Here is a 21518-nt window from a genome sequence, read left to right as displayed (position 1 = left end):
TTTTGGCATCGCTACATGCCACAAAGGAAGTGGTACCTGAAGGCAAAAAGGAGGAAAGAGAAAGGTTTGAAGTTGTCAAGAGGTGGCGGCAAGTAGAGTTGTATTTGGATATTTTTTTTTCTTCTCAGAATCAATTCTTGCATACAGAAACTACTCATACAAGTTTTTTTTAATCAATTTCGGTTTTAGAATCAATTGAGACGTACACCTAGTGTGCCAACACATGTTGGCTCAATTGTTAAGAACTAAGAATATACCACTTCCTCTCAGAAAATTGTGTGTTCGATATCTGATGTCGGTGGAGGTCTTGGAAGCATGCTGATCTGCGGTGATTGCCGGAGCTGAGCCGACCCAAACTATTTTTTACCCAAAAAAAAAAATACAGCTAGTGTCTATTTGGTTTCACTTCAATAAACTACATCTGACCAGAAAATCATGGAGAACCACAAGCTGTAATGTATAACTTTTAAGAAATAATGTGTTTTGGATTGTGTGTAAGATGCACAATCAAACCCGCTAATAATTGGATGGACAAGAGGCAGTTGTACTATGGTAGAACCACATGGAGGACTAATCATATCTCCAACGAAAGCGGCTCAAATACAAACCATATGGCAAACATTCTTTATTCAATCAATCCCTCCATTTCTAAAAGTTAATTGATTCTTATTATCTTGTCTTCCCCTTCCATAAGGAATATATGTTGTTCCCACTTCCATTGGTCAAAAACGACAAGTGGAAGAAACACTTGATTCTCTTCAATCTTACTTCTCCAACCCCACCCATATGTATGCTCCATTAAATATGCCTACAACCTGTTTTGTTTCTTGTAGTGTTCTAACTATTTGGCTTACCAATCCATTCTGAGAAGAAAAGAACCGTTCTGAGAAGAAAAGAATCAAGTAAATGGCATCCAAGAGAATACTGAAGGAGCTCAAGGACTTGCAGAGAGATCCACCAACTTCATGCAGTGCAGGTAAAAGAGAAATTTGTATTGTGTCATTTCATATTGTCTGTAACCAACCACACTATTTATGAAGCACACACGAATGTTACCTCTCAATTCGAGGTAAAATTATAAGTTATGAAAGTCTATTCATATTGCACTCAACCGATATCCAAACACACTTCGTGACATGCTTGTTATGGTTGATTTCAGGCCCTGTGGGAGAGGACATGTTCCATTGGCAAGCAACCATCATTGGTCCAAATGACTGCCCCTATTCTGGTGGAGTTTTCCTTGTGACCATTCATTTCCCTCCTGATTATCCCTTCAAACCTCCCAAGGTATGCACAAAAAACTTTTGCTGAACTTTCACACCCAATTTCTTCATTTCAGCTACTCCTTTGCAAGTGATTCTGGACAGGCAAAAAGTCTCTACCTTTTGCTATATGTTGTCTTCAATTATATATTTTTTGTAGTTTCCTAAGCTCGGGTAAGGACGAAGGTTGTGTTAAGTCTACGGCAGCAAAATAATTGTCATATCTTTCATAAATGGGTCATGTGATCCATATAGCCGACTTCACCTCGTGAAATAAGACTTTTGTTGTTATTGTTGTTGTTGCTACTAATATATACTATAGCTCTGAATCTAATTGATGGCTAGTATTAAAAACTATTTTGCAGGTTGCATTCAGGACCAAGGTATTCCATCCCAACATCAATAGCAATGGCAATATTTGCTTGGACATACTCAAAGAACAATGGAGCCCTGCTCTCACCATATCCAAGGTTATGTGGATCACAATCTTCTCTGGCTTGGCTGCGGTCAATTTTTTATTCAGTCCCTGCAGTTAAGGGACCTCAGGCGTAGGGTGGAGATCGGATGGTTTCGATTTCAGTTCAATAAATCATATGCAAAATATATTCTCAAAATCTTAGTCGCCTGATTTTCATCCAATGACTGAGATTCCTTAATTATAATTAATGACTGCAGCAAAAATTAACTGCACATAATCCATTTCCCTCATGCCACATACAATTAATTGTCACTTAACCTTTGTGTCTATCACTTCCACTTATTTATTACATAAAAACAAACATAAAAATTCAACATGACAATCTCATGTGAAGTTTCAACATGAAAGGATCCTGATTAGATGCGATCAGTTTCTTTTTGCTTTATCTATATGCTGATTGATTGAAAAAAATGATGATGCAGGTGCTTCTCTCTATATGTTCTCTGCTAACAGATCCAAATCCTGATGACCCTTTGGTGCCTGAAATTGCTCATATGTGCAAGACAGACAAAGTGAAGTATGAGTCCACTGCTAGAAGCTGGACCCAGAAGTATGCAATGGGATAATAATCTCTGCACTCTTGCCTCCTCCAATACTTTCTGGAATTGCCTTTTTTGCACTTACAAGGTATTAATGTATTATTAATATTAAGGCCTTGAAATGAGGGCAATACTGAACAATTTACTTACATATAAGATTTGTTCTCAACAGCTTTACCTTTGTAATTGGACTGGAGCATGCTCTCTATGAATAAATGCTACTCTCTTTTGGAGCTTTTCTATTTGGAAACTTGTTACACATCATTTAGGGAGAGGGTATATATACCAGAGTCAGTCCTTGTATTTGCTATGTTGTGATTGATATCCTGTAATGGAACCCCTCTTTATTCTTTCTCTGATTCTATCTTCTTCTTTCCCTATCTCTAATTCTATCCCTAACAAAACTCGATAGAATTCTATGTTGGGAGTAGAACTGAATATGTAATAAAAATAAGCCATGTCTAGTAGCTTTTGTGAAGGAGAAGTGATTCTAAAAGTTTTTTACGTGAAATCAAATATACTATTTTACATGTTGTTTCGGCTTCCCCCGCTTCTCTCTTCTCTGCCTTAGACTTATACTTATCTCTCCATTTGCACTTTCCCATTGATTTTTTTTTTCAACGGAAAGTTATTGAATAATTTTACAATGAGTAATATTTTTACCATCATTATGTAGCAAAATATTTTTAATTATCAGAATAATCCTTTCCAAACCCTGCCCATTGCGGGAATTTTAATGCATCTGGACTGCCTTTTTTTTCAAGACCAATCCAATATCCTTTTTTCTACTGCCTGATTCCCACTAATATAAAAAATGGGGAAAATGATAAAGCTTGGAGAAAGTTTGGCATGGCACTATCTTCTTTTAAACGTACTATCTTCACAAATTATTTTTAGGCTTAGTTTTAGTGTAAATTTAATAAAATGTGAAGGATTTTATAAGAAGCATGAAAAATAATCAAAGAGGGATTTTTAATTTTAAGTGAAATTCAAATTTTTTGTTAGTGGAAGAAGGTTTAAAATGATGTAATCAAATTAATTTGTGAAAATTTCACTTAATAAATGGGAGTCTAAATTTACTCAATTTTTTTTATCGGGACTAAGGAGACTAATATCACATATTAACTACAATAAGTGATTAAAACTATAGTTAAGCCTTATTTGTATTTTGAGTTAAGTAATATCATGTGACCATACAACCAAATGAAAAAAATATTCATACTGACTAAAATTATTATGAAGGTAAAAATCATAATTGAACAATTTGCATCCCATAAGTCAACTTTCATACTGAATTTCAAAAAAAAAAACTTTCATAGCTGAATTACACCCAATTCAAATTTAAAATGATATGTGGTGTATCGAGGTTCCACTTTATTTTTTTTTTTGGTCAAAGAGGTTCCACTTTTTTTTTTTGGTTACATACGGAAAAACAAACAAGACTAGGAAAGGACGTCTTGACAAAGCAGAGGCATGATATCCACTATAAAAAAAAAGCCATTTTGCGGCGCTTTTGGAAGCATTTTGCGGCGGTTAAAACCGCCGTGGAATGTATAATGGGGCGTTTCCTCGAGCGCCGCAGTTACGAGCGTCGGGGGCCGTTCTGCGGCGATTATATCCAAGCGTTGGAATAACCGCCGCAGTATATAGCGGCGGTTAAAAGCGCCGCAAAACCTGGAATTCATTCCGCCTCTGTTTTGCGGCGGTTAGAAACCGCCGCAAAGTTCTACAGTGAGTTTTTTTTGCTACAGGGAGTTTTAAAATAGTTCTTCAATTTTTTTCAAAAGTCAAATTATATATTTAATCACTAAATAAAATAAAACTTATAATCTTTATAAAATGATCTCTTTTAAATAAAATGAAGCTTATAATCTTTTATAATATGATCTCTTTAAATAAAATAGAGCTTATAATCTTTGTAAAATGATCTCTTTAAATAAAATGAAGCTTATAATATTTATAAACAGTAGCAAAGAAATCAACCAATTCCAAACACCTTGGAAATATGCCAAATGTACTAGCACTTTCATCCACCCAAATGTATTTAAAGGATTCATAAAAAGTAACTTACAATATAGAAGTATAATATGATCAAGTACAACTTACAAAATAAGTGTTTATCACATAATAAGTGTGGATAGGGGATTAATACAAATACTAAATATGACAAAATAGAAGTAGGATGTCCTTGGAGGGTTCAGTCATGGCAAATTGACCTGTAAAAACCAAGAAAAGAAAAAGATTACTACTAGTTCAAATAAACAATACTCAATCACTTTAACTCTTTCTTAGTACAAGTTCAATTTATAGTCTGAATCAATCTGAAGTAAACATCACATACAACAATCTTGGAAATTTTTACTTATAAATTGGACTTGTACTTAACTCTACAAAGTAGAAGTAAGGTCACATTAGCATTATCACCATAAATTGATCAACTTTTCCAGTGTCCAGTCACAAAGATAAGAGTGAAAGAGAAATAGAAAACAGTGAAGAGCTAGGGAAACATTGAAACAAGATGAACACACTTGAAATCTAAAGCTTCAATACCTGGTTAGGTGGCCCTTGACCTCCAAACTGTTGCATGAAAGAATTCATTCGTTCCTCTAAAGCTTGAAATTTCGCATTGCTCTCCTGCAATTCTGATTTCATGGCATTCCATTCAGCCAATGTGATGCCAGCAAATTGCGAGCTACTAGAGCTGCTAGCAGATTCCAACACTTGAGATGGACAAACACCAAAGCCCATGCCTCTCACGTATCCTGAGCGATCTTTCCCAAAAACTTTAACATAGGCAGCCTCTTCAGAACAATTCTTTTCAAGTTCCTTCTCCAATAAATCCTACACAAAAAATTAAACATGTGCATGCAATCAAACATACAAAGCATATTTGATAGTTATAAAATTTTCAAAGGAAATAGAAACTTGTAACTATACTCACACTCTTTTGTTTTGCTTCTTCATTTACAAAAGAGCCATCACTTTTCCAAGTGCAGGTTTATAACATTCAGCAAACAACCGCGCACGACTATCCCTCCACTTTTTTCCAATATTTTTTAGTATCCACTTCTTATGCTGCCCATCATTGACTAGGAATTTTCTCTTCAAAAGACAAATTTAATTACTAAATGATAAAAGCAGTTTGGGGGCTTTGTGATGCAACACTAATGGATGGGATGAATGAGCTAGTAGGAACTACGGGCTCACTATGTGCTGAAGCATGGGATGCACTTTCACTAATGGTAGAAGCATTACCCTGAATTTGTGTTGGTGTAGAAAGAGTTCTAGGAGCGAACCTCTTTCTTTTAGCCATTCCTATAAAACAAAGATGTTAGTAATCTTCGAAACAACTAGGAATGATGAAATTAAATGCATGATTCAAGAGGCATGAGTTAAAGTTTAACATGAAATGCATGATTCAAATAATGAGACATTTTCATGTAACTAATTACATTCAGCTATCTTGATAACAAATCAGAGAACATAAGTTGGTAGTAACTGATCAAAAAAATGCAAGTTTAACTGCACTTAGGAATGAAACAAGCAAGAGTATGAATTACATTAAAACTCAAGCAAGAGTCAACATTCACATAAAACAAGTCAGATCATGTTCATAGACATCAAATGGAACTGAATTACATTAACAACTGAAATTAAATACAAGTCAGATCATGTTCATAGGCATCAAGTTGAAGGATCATCATCCATAACATCTCTAGCCAATTGTATATTCTCAGTATCATCATCAGGAAATAATTGCTCCAAATCTTGTGATGGATAGGTCTCATTAGACGCCATGATCTCCTCATCTTCCCCACCCATGTCATATAGGTCCCTTGGCTTTACATGAATAGGTATACACCAACACTTTGTATATGACATCAATACGTGGCCTATAATAATAGCTTTTCTGGAGATAGAACCATAATATTGAGCATAATATGAGACACCAGCAGCACGGCCAAGCCAAACGCAAACTAAAAACAATGAAGCTTCAGAAAATATCAATTGACACGAGCACATGTAACATTGAAAATTACCACACCAAAACCAAACAAAATACTAACAATAGGCTTCCAGGAACATGTGTGCTTGCATATATAGAATGAAATACAATAACAATGATTACTTCAAGTATGAAAAGAAAACTAAACAGAAATCATGCTCATTCTAGAATTCCGTAATGTGATGCAATACAAGTCTGCATAACTAAAGCCACTTTCAAGCCAATTGATTTTCAGTTCTTCTATTTAGATAATGAAATTTGATTAGTCCCCCTCTAGATAGCTCAAGTGGTAAAAGAGTGGGTGAGGCATCCTTGAGAAGCAGGGTTTGAACCTGCTAGTGGAAAAATCTACTCTTCCCCACCCCATGGCCTTCATCCTCTAATAATAAACTACTCAGCTCACCGCTATTCACCCTACAACTTCCCCTACCCTCTCCATTTCCTTCCATCATATAGTTTCAATAGTCATTGTGTCACTGTCATAAAATTAGACTAGGGAAATTAAAAAAAACAATAGTAATTAAAATCCATGAAATAAAAAAAATGGACTAATTATTCATCTGTTTCCTTTTGATCATGACAGTGAGTGAGCCCAATTTGAACTAATTGAACTAATATATTGAACTAATTGCCCAAGCATTCAAGTATATAAGAACCCAATTTGTCTTTATTCGAATTCTCTCATTATATGATCTGCATTTGAATTCACTTAACCGAATAAAATTTGAAACAACACCTCTTTTGTTGCAAGTATGGGGTCAATTTTCCTCTCTTGCCGAGCCTCGATCCAAACTGCCTCTCTTCATGTAGAGTGAAATCTTACAGAAACTTAAAGACATAGAGAGTAAACTACATAGGGTCCAGTTAAAATACACATGAAGGGAGGTCATGAAATTTAACATCACTGAATGGATTTATTGTAATCATTTCAAAAACTCATGGCACAAAATCAGACACTCAGAAAATCTAAAAAATCTCATTCAATCCCAATGTCACAATCTCATTCAAAAACTCATGGCACAAAATCAGACACTTAGAAATAGCATGTACTAATATAGCTTTTCATTCAATCCCAATGAAGAATGAAAAGCTAAAAAATCTCATTCAATCCCAATGTCAATTTTTTGACAGGATAAAACTAAAAAATCCTATTGAAATTTGGATGCATTGCATATCAAATGACAACTTGGAAATAGGAAAAATTGCCAATCAAAGGATCAAACAGTTTCAAGTCTCAAGCTATTAAATGAAAATCAGTAAGACACCACACCAGCTTTGTCAATTTTAGCAGCAAGAGATCCTCCAATTATTCAAAGAATCAACAACAGGGTTACATCACACAATAAAGTAAAACGAAATCCAAAATCAAAATCATCTTCAATTTGAACGAATAGAAGAAATCGAAGCAGAGAGGGCTCACCTTGTTTGGATCTGAAGCAGAGCGTGCACAGTGGAAGAAATCGAAGAAACCAAACCCAGGAAACCACTCGATTTTACCAAAACAAGATAAATTCGAGCCCTAATTCCTAACCAAAACAAACAGATCCAAATCACAAACCTGAAATCGTGAGAAATCGAAGAAACCAAACCATCAAATCGAAGTGGAAGAAATCTAAGAAACCAAACCCAGGACGAAGTGCTTACCTTCAAGCCATGGAGTTCGCCATCGCTGAGAGAGGTTCAAGCCATGGAGTTCGCCATCGCTGAGAGAGGTTCAAGCCATGGAGTCAAGGAATCGCGATCTGAGAGAGAGGCTGAGACGCGAAGTGAGGTAGAGGAGAGTGAAACGCGATGATGAGGGGTTTAATTTTAGGTGAGGGGTTTAATTTTAGGTTTTCTAATTTAATTTAATCATTCTGCGGCGCCTGGTTGAACCGCCCCTGAAATAACCGCCACAAATGTCAAGCAAACCGCCACTAATTGAAACAAAACCCGCCGCAAAATGTATGAAAACTGCGGCGGCTTGCTTAACCGCCTGAAAAAACGCCTCAAGTTTACATTTTGCGGCGGTTTATGCGTAACCGCCGCAGAATGTCCGTCGCTAAATGCCAATTTTCTTGTAGTGATCCGCCGGAGGTAAACGCCAAACCTTCAGCTGACATCGCATTCTGTTGCCAAGTTTAGCTAGGGCATCCGCAACCATGTTCTTCTCCCGAGCGATATGACAAACTTTGACCTTCCAATCACGACGAATCAAAGCACGAACCTGCTGGATAAGCTCATGCTGCCAATACTGATCCACGTCTTGCAATCCCATGACCACGTCCACGAGTTCCATGCAATCAGAACGACATACCACCTTGCGGTAGCCATATCCCCACACAGTCTTTAGCCCGTCATGGAGAGCTCGGAGCTCAGCTGAGAGCACATCCCCAACACCCTAGTAAGTTGCAAAACCTGTCAACCAACGACCGTCCCTATCCCTCAGCACACCACCTCCACCAATCTCCTGAGTTCCGAGATCCATACTACCATCCGTGCACAGTTCAACCGTGCCCGCATCCAAGTCCTCATCCTCACGCATCTCAGGACCTGTAGCCAATCTCAGACGCCCCCACCTCTGGAATTCCACTACCGCCACTTGAATCTTCCGCAGCACCACCGCTAGCGGCCACGGTTGGCTTTCAAAAATTTTGTTGTTTCGCCAAAGCCACAGCAGCCATAGTACAGCACAAGACATTGCGTGGTCTTCATATTGAAGGTGCCCAACCAGCCAAGCTCGAAAGCTGATAGTGCTTGGGAGTCTTGGCAAACCCGCTCGGAAGTGGTTCCACACCTCCTGGGCTTTCGAACAACGCCGGAGAATATGCTCAACATCCTCCACAAGCACTCCACAGTGAGGACACGATTCATCTGCTGTGAGATTGCATCGTCGTCTCCTCTGGTTCGTAGGTAGGGCTTCCCGTGAAGCAGACCAAAGAAAGAACCTAACTTTCTCCGGAGCACGGCACCGCCATATAAGCTTCCAAAGACGAGATGTGGGATGATTGTTCTCTGTCAGCATCGCATAGGCAGAAGCTGGTGTGTATCGACCATCATTCTCCCTACACCACAAGAGACGGTCCTGACCCTCAGGCTGCAGCGGAACACCAACACTGGTAATTTCTTGTATGATCTCCCCTGGCAGTTGAGTATATAACTGATTAAAATTCCACGTTCCATGGTTCCATAGATCCGCCACATGCAAATTCGTATCCGTAATATGAACAAACGGGATCCGCTGTGCTATCGGTCCTGTTCCCAACCAGTTAGTGTACCAGAGGGAGGATTCACCCGCCCCTAATCGTGGTTTGAATCCAGGTGCCACCGCGTCTCGAGCCCTGAGAATGCCCCTCCACACGTAAGACTCACCACTTTATGTTTGGCAAGCAATATCGAGTCCCCTTTCAGGTACCTTTCTGCCATAACCTTCACCCATAGGGAATCCTCCTCCTGAACAAGACTCTGCACCATTTTCCCCAGCAAAGCTTGGTTATTCTGCCGTGCACACCTAAGGCCCAGTCCTCCCTTGTCCCGTGCTTGCGTAATATCATTCCATGCGACAAGGTTCCAGCTCCGAGTACTATCTCCCTTGGACCAAAGACAGTTACGAACCATCCTATCCACATGATTGCACACCGCGTCAGGGAGCCAAAGGGCTTGCATAGTATACATGGGTAACGAAGACAGAACAGATTTTGCCAAACACAACCTTCCTGCTTTATTAAGTAACTTCCCTTTCCATGATGCCAGCCTCGAGTTCACTTTGTCGATGATGGGAGCAAACTGAGCCCTCGTGACGCGCCCCTTGAGCAAGGGAACCCCTAAATATTTACCAAGGTTACTAGCTCTACTCATACCAGAGATGGAAGAGAGAAGTTGTTGCTGTCCTCTATCTACATTAGTCGAGCAAAACATGCGGGATTTATCTAAATTCACTCGCATACCGGAAGTTTCACAAAACGCATTGAGAGTGTCGGATATAAGCTGCACTTGCTCCCTATTAGCTTGGCAGAACAGCAGTACATCGTCTGCAAAAAATAGGTGAGAAATACCGATTCCCTCCTTCGTAACACGGATCGGGTGCCATCTTCCTTGATCCACCAACCTCTGAATTTGTATTGCCAATCTTTCCATGCAGAGAACAAACAAGTATGGTGAGAGTGGATCACCTTGCCTGAGGCCTCTTTGGGGAGCAAATGACTCAAGTTTGGAACCATTCCACAAAACCGAGATACTAGAAGCTTGGACTCCCCACATAATCAGCGCCACCAACTGGGGAGGGATCCCAAAATCATGCAGCGTAGCTCGGAGAAAGTCCCAATTCACCCGATCGTACGCCTTTTCCAGATCAATCTTGAAAGCAACCAGTCCTCCTCCTTTCTTATGAGTATGGATGGTGTGCATGACCTCCTGAGCTAGAATAATATTGTCCCGGGTGCCTCTTCCTGGGATGAAACTCCCTTGCAGAGGTCCCACAAGGTCTGTGAGCAGCGGTCTAAGGCGATTCACTAGCACTTTGGTGATCACCTTATAAGCTACATTACACAAACTGATTGGCCTCAACTCCTTAAGGCGGCTGGGATTCTCCACCTTCGAAATAAGAACAAGCAAGGTGTCTAAGAGTGCTGGATCTGATTTCCCCTCCTGAAAGGCTCTTGCCACCATCTGATGTAAGTCACCTCCTACTATGTGCCAGAATTGCTTGTAAAAGAAAGCCTGAAACCCGTCAGAACCTGGTGCTTTGAACGAGTGCATGGCCATGACTGCACTTCTAACTTCCTCCAAGCTAACCGGCGCAATCAGTTTCCTTCTCTCAGTTTCTGATATCGTAGGGGTTGGGTTTTCCATGATAGCATTCCTTGTAACCTGTACATCATTAGAAAACAAGTTAATAAAAAATCCCCTGGCCTCCTCTTGAAGCATGCTGGGATCTGTACACCAACTTCCATCTTGGAGGAATAATCCATGAATCTTATTCCTCTTACGCCGGATGACTGTCTGAAGGTGGAAGAATTTTGTGTTCCGATCCCCGAACATAACCCATTGTTCCCTGGATTTCTGGTACCAGAGGAGTTCTTCCTGCAGTAAAATATCATCATACTCCTTATGAAGTTCTCTTTCCAATCGGACTAAGGATTCTGAAGCATTGTTGTCCAATTCCCGCTGCAGCCCTTGTAGTCGACGCTCCACACGCCATTTGCGGTCATTGATGCGTCCAAAGATTTCCTTATTGAATTTGGTGGCAGCGTGTTGCAAGTTGGACAACCTATCCCTAAGTAGAAGCCCTTGCCCGCCCCAAGCATTCCCCACCACGTCCTGGAATGACGGATGTGTCACCCACGCCGCTTGGAAGCGAAAGGGTCGTTGTCTCCTCTCCCCTGGGATTGCTTCTAAATGGACAAGAACGGGTGCATGATCAGAGTAAACCCTCGTCAGATGTTCCACATACCCCTCCGGGAACAGTAGCCTCCACGCTATGTCCCTCATTGCCCTATCCAGTCGCTTCGCCATTACTCGTCTGCCATTGGCTCGTCTCTCCCAAGTGTACTTCGACCCAGAGAAACCCAAGTCAATCAGGGAGCACGCATCCATCATCGACAACATGTCCATAGCTCGCGCATCATTGAACTCTCCACCCCATACCTCAGAGGGATTGCAAATTTCATTGAAATCCCCCAATACTAACCAAGGATCTTGGCAACGTAGACGAAAGCTAGCTAGATGCGACCACAACTCCTGCCTACGTACGGGGTTAGGGCTTCCATACACAGCCGTACAAACCCACCTACGACCCCCATTATGAACCTCAACAGAGATTGCTTGACTCCACGCTTCAATAACAGTGACCTGGAAGGTTCTGGTGATTGGGGCTAAAAGCCAAATCCCACCACTATGCCCAACCGCCTCCACCTCATGAATAAGCTCGTATCCCTGTTGCTCCCAGAAATTCCGAACCCTCACAAATTTGCAATGAGTTTCACATAAAGCGAACATAGAGGGCCTGTGAGCCCTAACCAGTTCCTTTGTTCTGCGATGCCCTCGCGCTCCTGCGCCACCTCTTATATTCCACGTAATGACTTGAAATGGTGTGCTATCCATTAAAACCATTGCGAGGAGATCACGGCTAGTATCTCTATTGTTGAGATACTCTCATCATTTGATTCACCGGTCCTGGGTCCATTGGGTTTGTTGCTACAGCTTCACCGACTGCACATCCCTCCCTTGCTGAGGCATCAGTGAGCAACTGGTACCTGCCACCCCCCATTGGCCTCATGTTCTCTGTGGACATTGCTCCCCCACCGATATCATACACTACCTTATCCCCAATCATTCTTGTTGGTGGTATAATCTTGACATTCCCTGGAGCTTTCCCCGTCCCCGAAGGTGCTGGAGTATGAGACGAAGCACGTTCCATAATTCTTAATGGAGTGTGGGCCACCCCCAGGGATGGTTTCCCCTCATCCCGACGAGTACGTTTCTTCGCATTAAATGTCCCTGTTTTCATCTTATCATTACCAACCTTTACGGGTGTGTGCGCGCCCTCCACGGGATCTCCTTCCCCTTCTGGAAGATTGGCTAATGATTGGAATCTGTTAGCGTTCCTGGCCTCCTTAGATTTCGCAAACCCTGTATGGCGGTTTTGATTCTGTTTCATTTTTGGTTTCTCTACATTTAACCATTTTCCATGTGCAGCCAATGTAACAGAAACTGCCTTTTTTGGTGCAGCAATCTCGGCTTGCATGGGGTCAGCATTCAATGCTGGATTGACTGCTTCTCCTAGGGTTTGTTCAGGAGGTGCACTGGTTGTAGGTGCCGCCGTTTGTGTCTGTGTTTGAACCACCACCGGTGTCGGTGTCTCAACCTTGCACTTCCGCGAGAGATGACCGTAGCAACCACATTTTGGGCAAAGCAAGTGTAAGCCCTCATACTCGATGTTATACCATGTCCCTCTCAGCCTCAGGGTGCCCACAACTGGTTTATCCAAATCGATCTCCACGCATATACGAGCGAACTTACCCAAACGCATGTCGGCGGTGTGTATGTCCACCTTGATCGGAGTGCCCACCCCAGTAGCTAGGGTTAGCAGTATATCTTCGTCATAAAATTGCATGCCCAAACCGGGTATACGAATCCACACCATTGTTGTGTTGATTTTATCATTCGCAGCCACGAAATCCTTATTCCACGGCTTAACCGACAAGTAGTGATCGTAAATCAACCACGGCACACCCGTCGCAGCCCTATCCCGATCTGCTTCTATATCAAACTTCACCATGTAGTAGCCATGGTGCACATCTGTTACCTCCATGCCTCCCACTGGTTTCCAGAGCAGGCGCAGCTTCTCACACATGGCAGTATAGCCAATATGCGTGCCCAATAGTTTCACTACCAGGCAGCCTTGCCATGGTTGGCAAATCCTCTCATACTCTGACTCTTCAACAAAATCAAAGCTAGGAAACAACCTATCGCCGTTGACATTCTCCTTCGCCAGCACTCCCTTGGTCACCAGGTTTTGGAACTGCCTTGGCTCCCTTCTTTTGGTCGGTCCATTCCCCATCACCTTGTCCTTGAACGTCGGCCTCTGTTGATCTGGCGGCGTGGGCGGCGGTGGCGGCGGCGGTTCGCTCGTAAACATGAACGTGTCTTCCATCCTCCACAATGTTTTTAGATAGAATGTTAAAGAGGTTCCACTTTAATCAGATATATAATCAAAATGATTCTTAAAAAAATGGAAAATACGCAAGCAATCTAAATTTAAAAAATTAACTATTGTTATGGACCAACCTTTTGGACTCAACATTAGGCCCAAGGAGCTGATCTCTGCGATACGGGCCTCCAAATATCTAATTCAAATATCTTTCAGAATCTCAACAAAAAAAATTATATCCCTTAAATACATTTACAGTCAAATATTTATTAAATGTCGGTAAAACTATAGAGTAATTTGATCGACGCTTTATCTTACAATAAAAACTAATTTAACCAATATTTTATACAATCAAGAATAAATATTGTTTCAAAAAAACAGAATAAATATTTCTGAGTACAATGATGAATTTACCGGAGCTCAATACTTTTCAAAATGAATTTAACCATTCATTCCAAAAGATGGTTGGTCGACGAAGGGAATTGCTTTTTCCTCTTAAAAAATAAACCATCTAAAAGAGTGGAACTGAAATAATTAATTGTACAGTGGACTTAGTTGAAATATGATACTCCTATAATAGAAAGTAAAGTAAAGTTAAAGCTCAAAGTACTTCTATAATCCCTTCTTTTTTCGTCTTATGCTTTTCCTTCTAGTTCCAAACAAAGGATGCTTAGGAAAATGCAATTATTGCCTATAACTTTTCCTCTGTATAATGATTATGATGTGTGCTAGTACAAGCAAGTGAGATATATGACTCAATAACTATTTAAAATAAAAAATTGTCTACTTAAAAATAAAGGGTATAAAGCTCTAATAAAAATTAATGTTTGAATGAGAATAAGTAATAACACATTTTCGATGATATCAACAAACATTTCATATAATATAAGATTTGTAACCTTTTGTATGTCGCATTCAGTGTAGTTTTTACAAAATGATGGTGATTTAAGTCTAACTCTTCCTTCAATTCGCGTTTGAGACTCCAAACTAAAGAGGTACGTCCTCTAAGTCTTAACATTTAGCTTAATGAACCTAAAGTCTAATGCTCTCATTGTTTCAATCAAGTTCGAGGCTCTAAACTCAGGAGTTCCACAACCCTCTAAATCCTTAACGTTTAGTTCGATGGACTTGAAGTCTAACCCATCCTTTAGTAAGGGTTTTTGTGGTCCAAACTCTAGAAGTACACATTCACCAAAGCACCTAGCTGAATGAATTTGAAGCCTAACTTTTCCTTAGTTCGAAGACCGCAACAACATATATACATTTTAAGCCTAACTTTTGCTTTTTTGCAATAGCTAAAAAGTGTAGCTATAGACATGAAAAATGTTTCATAAACGTTATGCAACAGTTTTGAACTGTCTCATGTTCTAATGTCACTTATTCCTTTCAATTACACTTTTTTGCACTCTATGATAACACAATGAAAAATGTAACTTATTGCGGAAAATACAACAATATAATCCATGTAATAACTGATTTCTATTATTAGATAAGAATACTTATTTTGTGTTATTAAAAATGTGTTGTCTAGAACATATCCTTTATGGCAACATGCATAAACTAATTCTTGATGCACCGTAGAGCAACAATTTTTCCCGTTGCATGAAACTTAGTTGCTAAAAGAATAAAATGATGTAGTGGTCCTTAACGTAGAAGTTTAGTCATAAACCCCAGTTTAGCTAAATAGACTTAAAGTTTAGTCCTATTTGATCCAAATTTTGGGGATCCAAAGTCGAGAGATACAATCAGCAAATCACTTGTTCTAATGAGTGGGAACATTGACATACTAGTAAAGCTAATTTTTCCCGCAAAAGTTTTCTAAGAGCCAATTCCAAAACCTTTATTTCCAACAGAATTAAACATGTACTATTATGTATTCAACGGCCGTTTGTGAGATTTCAATGTTGTTGACCACCAACAACTCCAAAACAAAAGGTTGAGGAGGAAAGCAAAAGCAAAATCTTAATTTATTAGTATTATAAGAAAAGAAAAGAGAGTAAGAAAAACATAAAAAACGCGTGGAAAGGACGCACGAACATGATAACGTAACATGTATCATTATTAGTTTACAAAACAAAACAACAAAAGAAATCAACATAATACAGAATAACAACAACTTTACGTAATCCATAGTTGGATTGGATGTTGCAACATGGAAGAAACCTTCTTCTGTGTTGGAACTTTCTTCAAACAATTCAAATAGTATACATTCATTCTCTCCCTGTTTCTGTTTCTGGAATTACCATGATGATACATGTGTAAGTTATAGCACCAAAAAAGCTAGTTACAAAATGGCGGCTGCTTTTCTTGTCTCCGTCGTTTTGCTACTGTCGGCAGCGGCAGCGGCGGCGGTTTTCTCTGGATCTCCGGCGACTCTGAACTTGGAAAGAGCATTTCCCACGAATCATGGAGTTGAGTTGAGTCAGCTCAGAGCTCGGGACATGCTCCGGCATCGTAGGATGTTGTTGCAGTCTTCTAACAACGGTGTCGCTGATTTCTCCGTTCAGGGTACCTTTGATCCATTTCAAGTCGGGTGAGCATTTCTCTTTTCAACTTCTAGTTTAATTAACTCCCTGATAGTTATTGGTAGACAAATAAATACATGGTTTCTAAATCAACCAACTTTACTAATTTCTTTCTTGCATTATATTTTCTGTTTTTTTTGTTTAATTTTGAAATTAATGGGTTATTTCAGGCTCTACTTTACAAGGGTGCAGATAGGAACTCCTCCAGTAGAATTTTATGTGCAGATTGACACTGGCAGTGATGTTCTATGGGTTAGTTGCAGCTCCTGCAATGGTTGTCCTCAGACAAGTGGGCTTCAGGTGAATTCAATTTTCTAGGAAAATGTTTCGTAGACACCCAATTTGAGTGTCGACAAAGAAATGATAGATGTGATATATGATATGATTTGATAGGAAGAGGAAAATGGAGATGTATGTAGGTGTGATACCATTTGTGTATCTAAATAATGGGATTTGTTTCTTTATGTATTAATTCAGTAATCAGTATCATATTTGTAGAACAGTAAGATAAATTTCAATATGTTGATGGAATCTGTCAATGTAATGGTTTCTGGATTTTGTTAATTGTTACAGATTCAGCTAGATTTTTTTGATCCCGGGCATTCATCGACATCTTCATTGATCTCCTGTTCTGACCAGAGGTGCAATGGTGGAATACAAACATCAGATGCCAGCTGCTCCGGTCGGGACGGCCAGTGCTCTTACGATTTCCGGTATGGAGATGGTAGTGGGACATCAGGCTACTACGTGTCGGACATGATGCATTTCACCACTATCTTTGAGGGTTCTGTGGTCGCAAATTCTTCAGCTCCTGTGGTTTTTGGGTGAGGTTTGTTAGCCTGAGATGGTTGATAGCATAGCATCCTTATTTTTATTTTTTTTCATGTTTGTTGGTTTAATCTTGGAAAGCATTGCTTTGTTGAGTGGAGCAGTTGTAGTAATCAGCAGAGTGGAGACCTCACAAAATCTGACAGAGCAGTTGATGGAATATTTGGATTTGGGCAACAGGAAATGTCTGTGATCTCTCAGCTCTCCTCACAAGGGATTGCCCCAAGAGTATTCTCCCATTGCCTTAAAGGAGACAGTAGTGGTGGCGGCATATTGGTTCTTGGTGAGATTATGGAGCCAAACATAATCTATACTCCACTTGTTCCATTACAGTAAGTTCTTTCATCATGATACAAATGCTGCATTTTAATATCCTTTAAGCAATTAAGCTTATATATAGTGGTTGTTAAGTAGTAAATCCATGCTGAAGGTAATCTGAATTCTTCGGTAAAGGTAGCTACTAGCTAGTAAATGTACCTTTGTGCCTTTGTTCTTAGGAGTAATAAAATGTTTGCCTAAAAGTTTCAAACCTGCTAATAGATGGATAAGCCTTCAATACTGTATGTCATCCTGTGTTCAAAGCTTATAATTATTATCTAAGCAAGATGTTAAAACAAAGTTCATGTCTGTCAATATTGAATGTTGAAATCAGTATATTCTGTAGCATGTAGGTTAGGAATGTGATTGTGAAATGTGAAGAATGGATAACTTAGATGAAGATGTTGAATTTTTGCACCGATTAAAGCTATCTTGGGTGCCTGCCCTTTGAATAGTCCCTTGAGAAAAGGTCAATGCTAAATTTAATCCATGCTTGATTAGGCATTCGATCCTATCTATTTAATATCTGAAGAAGGATAAGCCTGGAAGAAGTAGAAACCAGGCCTCAGAACGCAGAAGGAAATATATTCTACCATGCTGAGTTAGATGTGCATTTGTCAGTTTATCGTCAAAGTGTTATGTAGAAATTGAATAGAAATGGAACAATTTAAACAAGTTATCACTCACATTAGCTCTTTGAACTAAGTGGCTTCGAAGAATGTCCATCTGAAAAGGTATTCAGACTAACTGCCTCCTTTGCAAATATTTCAGGCCTCATTACAATTTAGAACTGCAGAGCATCTCTGTCAGCGGCCAGACATTACAAATTGATCCGTCAGTTTTCGCAACATCAAACAATAGAGGCACCATTGTTGATTCTGGAACAACTTTAGCATATCTTGCAGAAGAGGCTTATGACCCCTTTGTTAATGCGGTGAGTTTCATTAGGTACTTGCATGTTATTCAATTCATCAATAGCCTATGTTGCTTTGTTGCTTCATGAACTAATTAGAAATGAGTCAAATGACGGCATGCTTTTCGTTTGAGGTTTACTAAATATTGATTGCAAAATGTTTTTCGTGAATGTAGATTACAGCTGCAATCCCACAATCTGTACGCAGTGTTGTTTCCAGGGGAACTCCGTGTTACTTAATCTCTACCAGGTTAGACATTTTCCTGAATTGCTTTACCGCTCGATTAATTTTCTGAATAGGAGCTAAAGAATATATTATCTTGATTCACTCTTTCACCAACACCTTTTTTTCTCTACTGTGTTTAGTGTCACTGACATTTTTCCTCAAGCAAGTCTGAACTTTGCTGGTGGGGCATCAATGGTTTTAAGACCACAAGACTACCTTATACAACAGAATTCTATTGTAAGTACTCAACCTTCAACTTCTAATTTTTCAATTTTATGAGGAATGGTCTGGATTACATGGTTTTCTAAGGTATTGATTTCAAGTCAGAGTGAGTTGCATTTGACAATGATTGAAGAATCAGTGTATGTTAATCTGATTCTTTCCTTTGCTTCCACTTGTTTGCCACTTTAAAGCTGATTTTAATTTTACTTTTGTTTCTAAAGGTGCCCCATGTGGCTTTCTATAAGACAATTTCGATGATAACTTGTTGTACAGAACTAATCATTTCTTAAAGCATGTGATATTACCCAAATTATCCCCCAATATAATTAGCTCCTTAAAGCTATTGATTTCAAGTCAGAGTGAGTTGCCTTTGAGAATGGTTGAAGAATCAGTGCCTATTAATCTGATTCTTTCCATTGCTTCCATTTGTTTGTCCCTTAAAAAGCTGATTTTGATTTACTTTTGTTTCTCAAGGTGCCCCATGTGCCTCTCTGTTAAGGCAAATTCCATGATAACTTCTTGTATAGAACTAATCCTTTCTTTTTAAAGCATGTGATTCTGTCCAAGTTATCCTCCAATATAACTAAACTCTTTTGCCTTTTCCATTGTACTTCCTTAAGACAAAACTTTTCTTTTAATTCTAAGTACATATCCTTTTGCAACTGATATAGCCCCTTATAGTGTAGATAAACTTTAAAGACATCTCTAAAGATACTTCATGTACATTATTGGACATTGCTGATAACTTTGATTAATGTGATTGAGATCTTTTATCTTGAAATGATGTTTCATTTCTTGTCCCAACTCCCAACAAATGAGGTTGTGACATGTAATTAAAAAATACAAGTATACGACATTCATAACCTTACATGAGTTGTTTTTAATTAACATGGCACAATCTCATTAATGTAACAGGAAATGAGACATCATTTAGAGACAGAAGATCTTGATCCTGAATAATGCATTTATTCTTCATATGCATCTTATTGCTTCATTATATCTTATGTTTATATACTGGACTTTAAGTCGCTAAATGCTATGGTAAACCTATGCGTGTTACAGGGTGGTGCAGCAGTGTGGTGTATTGGCTTTCAGAAAATCCAGGGTCAAGGGGTGACAATTCTAGGAGGTATAATATCAGTCATATATCCGGCATTTATATTGTGATTCTTGCAAGGATACATAACATAGGTTACACATTTGATTGAAGGTCAGCTCAAAAAATTAAGCTTGAATATATATATGTAGAGAGAAAATTGTTATGTTCATTAGATTTTATCCCCACGGATGGTATATATATCAAATTATAACACTCTCTTTCTTTACCTGGAAATTCTTCTACAATTAATTTTAAAGGAAAAGTAAATTCTGAAAAGAAACTTCTTTAAGTAGCTTGGATGATATAATTGAATCTTTAGAAGAGTAAGCTTATCCAAACATCCTATCAGTATCAATTTAAAACATTGTTTGTCATCTGTTAGGAATCTCTTCCTAAGGATACTAACAACATTACTTTCTGTTTTGGCAGATCTTGTATTAAAAGACAAAATTATTGTTTATGATTTGGCTGGTCAACGCATTGGATGGGCTAACTATGACTGTAAGTTTCAGCTACACTACACTACAATATGAAATATTTGCTTTTCATTAGGCTCTCAATTTATTGCTCTTCCACTCCTTCAAGCTCTTTCTTTTTTTCTCCCACAAAAAAGGGATTTGAGTTTCCTCAGTCCCAATCGATCCCTTACATTCACGCATTCACGAACTTTGGACTATATGATCATGACCAACCGACTAATACTTTTCTCCAAAATCAGACAGTATAGACTTTTTATCTTACAATTTAAGTCATTCGATCAAAGATCAGACAACTCAGATTCGTTGACTGCGTAAATTTAGGGGCTATATAACTACAGGCCATCCAAACTCTTTACTTCTATTTCTTAATCATTTTTCAGACTACCATTGTTTATATTTAACATCAACAGTGATACTTGTACACACAAACAATACTAAAACTCAACAAACACTTAAATTTCCTCTCTATATTTCTCTTCTTATCGCATCAATCATATATCAAATTCATTACTTTTGTGTCTTCACTTCATTTCTCACTCCGAGTGTCTGTTGTATGTCTAAATCTTTTTTCAGTTAACATTATCATCTTATGCTTTTCAATTTAAATTCAACAATCTAGGTTCTTTGACGGTTAATGTCTCTGCCGCAATGGGCACTGGCAGAAGTGAATTTGTGAATGCTGGAGAGATAGGTGGAAGCACTTCTTTACGTGATGGACTTAGGTTGACAGAGACAGGGTTCGTAGCTTTCTTCGTTCACATAATACTGATTTGCTACCTTGTATTTTTATAGCATTTGTATATTAACTAATATATTCTTTTTGCAATGTATGTTGTAATTTTGTGACATTTGACAAGACCACATTATTTTGAATGTTGGTTGTGCTTTTTTCCAGTAGAGTAGATTTGTATGGTTTAGCTTCAAATGATTCCATCGGACACTATCAAGCTTGTAGATTCAGATCATTACTCGTTATTTTTGTAAAGTACTTCA

The 21518-nt window shown here is 38.9% G+C and overlaps 3 protein-coding genes, 1 long non-coding RNA gene and 1 pseudogene across 7 annotated transcripts; 2 read left to right on the top strand and 3 right to left on the bottom strand.

The window, feature by feature from the left end:
- Positions 1 to 589: 589 nt before the first annotated feature.
- On the top strand, positions 590 to 2635 carry LOC130747593 (ubiquitin-conjugating enzyme E2 28-like). 2 transcript variants are annotated; one of them, XR_009022433.1, is made up of 5 exons: positions 590 to 976; positions 1160 to 1287; positions 1628 to 1732; positions 2163 to 2367; positions 2452 to 2635. XR_009022433.1 is itself a non-coding variant. In XM_057600568.1 (4 exons), the coding sequence occupies exons 1-4, from the start codon at positions 907 to 909 to the stop codon at positions 2304 to 2306; spliced, it is 447 nt and encodes a 148-aa protein (XP_057456551.1). In that variant the 5' UTR covers positions 590 to 906; the 3' UTR covers positions 2307 to 2635. The 2 variants fall into 2 exon arrangements, 1 of the variants encoding a protein (XP_057456551.1); XM_057600568.1 differs by having other exon boundaries at positions 2163 to 2635.
- A 2235-nt stretch (positions 2636 to 4870) lies between these two features.
- Positions 4871 to 5592, bottom strand: LOC130745049 (uncharacterized; annotated as a pseudogene).
- A 222-nt stretch (positions 5593 to 5814) lies between these two features.
- On the bottom strand, positions 5815 to 8092 carry LOC130747591 (uncharacterized). 3 transcript variants are annotated; one of them, XR_009022431.1, is made up of 3 exons: positions 7930 to 8092; positions 7706 to 7811; positions 5815 to 6271 (listed from the first exon to the last, which is right to left on the bottom strand). It is a non-coding gene; the product is annotated as an uncharacterized LOC130747591 (long non-coding RNA). The 3 variants fall into 3 exon arrangements; XR_009022430.1 differs by having other exon boundaries at positions 5815 to 6256; XR_009022432.1 differs by having other exon boundaries at positions 5815 to 6189.
- A 4308-nt stretch (positions 8093 to 12400) lies between these two features.
- On the bottom strand, positions 12401 to 13918 carry LOC130745048 (uncharacterized). Its single transcript, XM_057597194.1, has one exon. It carries the CDS (start codon positions 13916 to 13918, stop codon positions 12401 to 12403), a length of 1518 nt encoding a protein of 505 aa, XP_057453177.1.
- Positions 13919 to 15998: 2080 nt separating this feature from the next.
- Positions 15999 to 21381, top strand: LOC130747589 (aspartic proteinase 36-like). The gene is made up of 10 exons (XM_057600565.1): positions 15999 to 16448; positions 16611 to 16740; positions 17014 to 17264; positions 17373 to 17600; positions 18358 to 18520; positions 18676 to 18749; positions 18866 to 18962; positions 20010 to 20076; positions 20476 to 20547; positions 21145 to 21381. The coding sequence occupies exons 1-10, from the start codon at positions 16207 to 16209 to the stop codon at positions 21315 to 21317; spliced, it is 1497 nt and encodes a 498-aa protein (XP_057456548.1). The 5' UTR covers positions 15999 to 16206; the 3' UTR covers positions 21318 to 21381.
- The last annotated feature ends 137 nt before the right edge of the window (positions 21382 to 21518 follow it).

Source organism: Lotus japonicus, chromosome 3 (genome assembly GCF_012489685.1).
Source record: "Lotus japonicus ecotype B-129 chromosome 3, LjGifu_v1.2".
In the NCBI taxonomy this organism is placed as follows: Eukaryota; Viridiplantae; Streptophyta; class Magnoliopsida; order Fabales; family Fabaceae; genus Lotus; species Lotus japonicus.
This window is presented reverse-complemented; position numbering and strand designations above follow the sequence as displayed.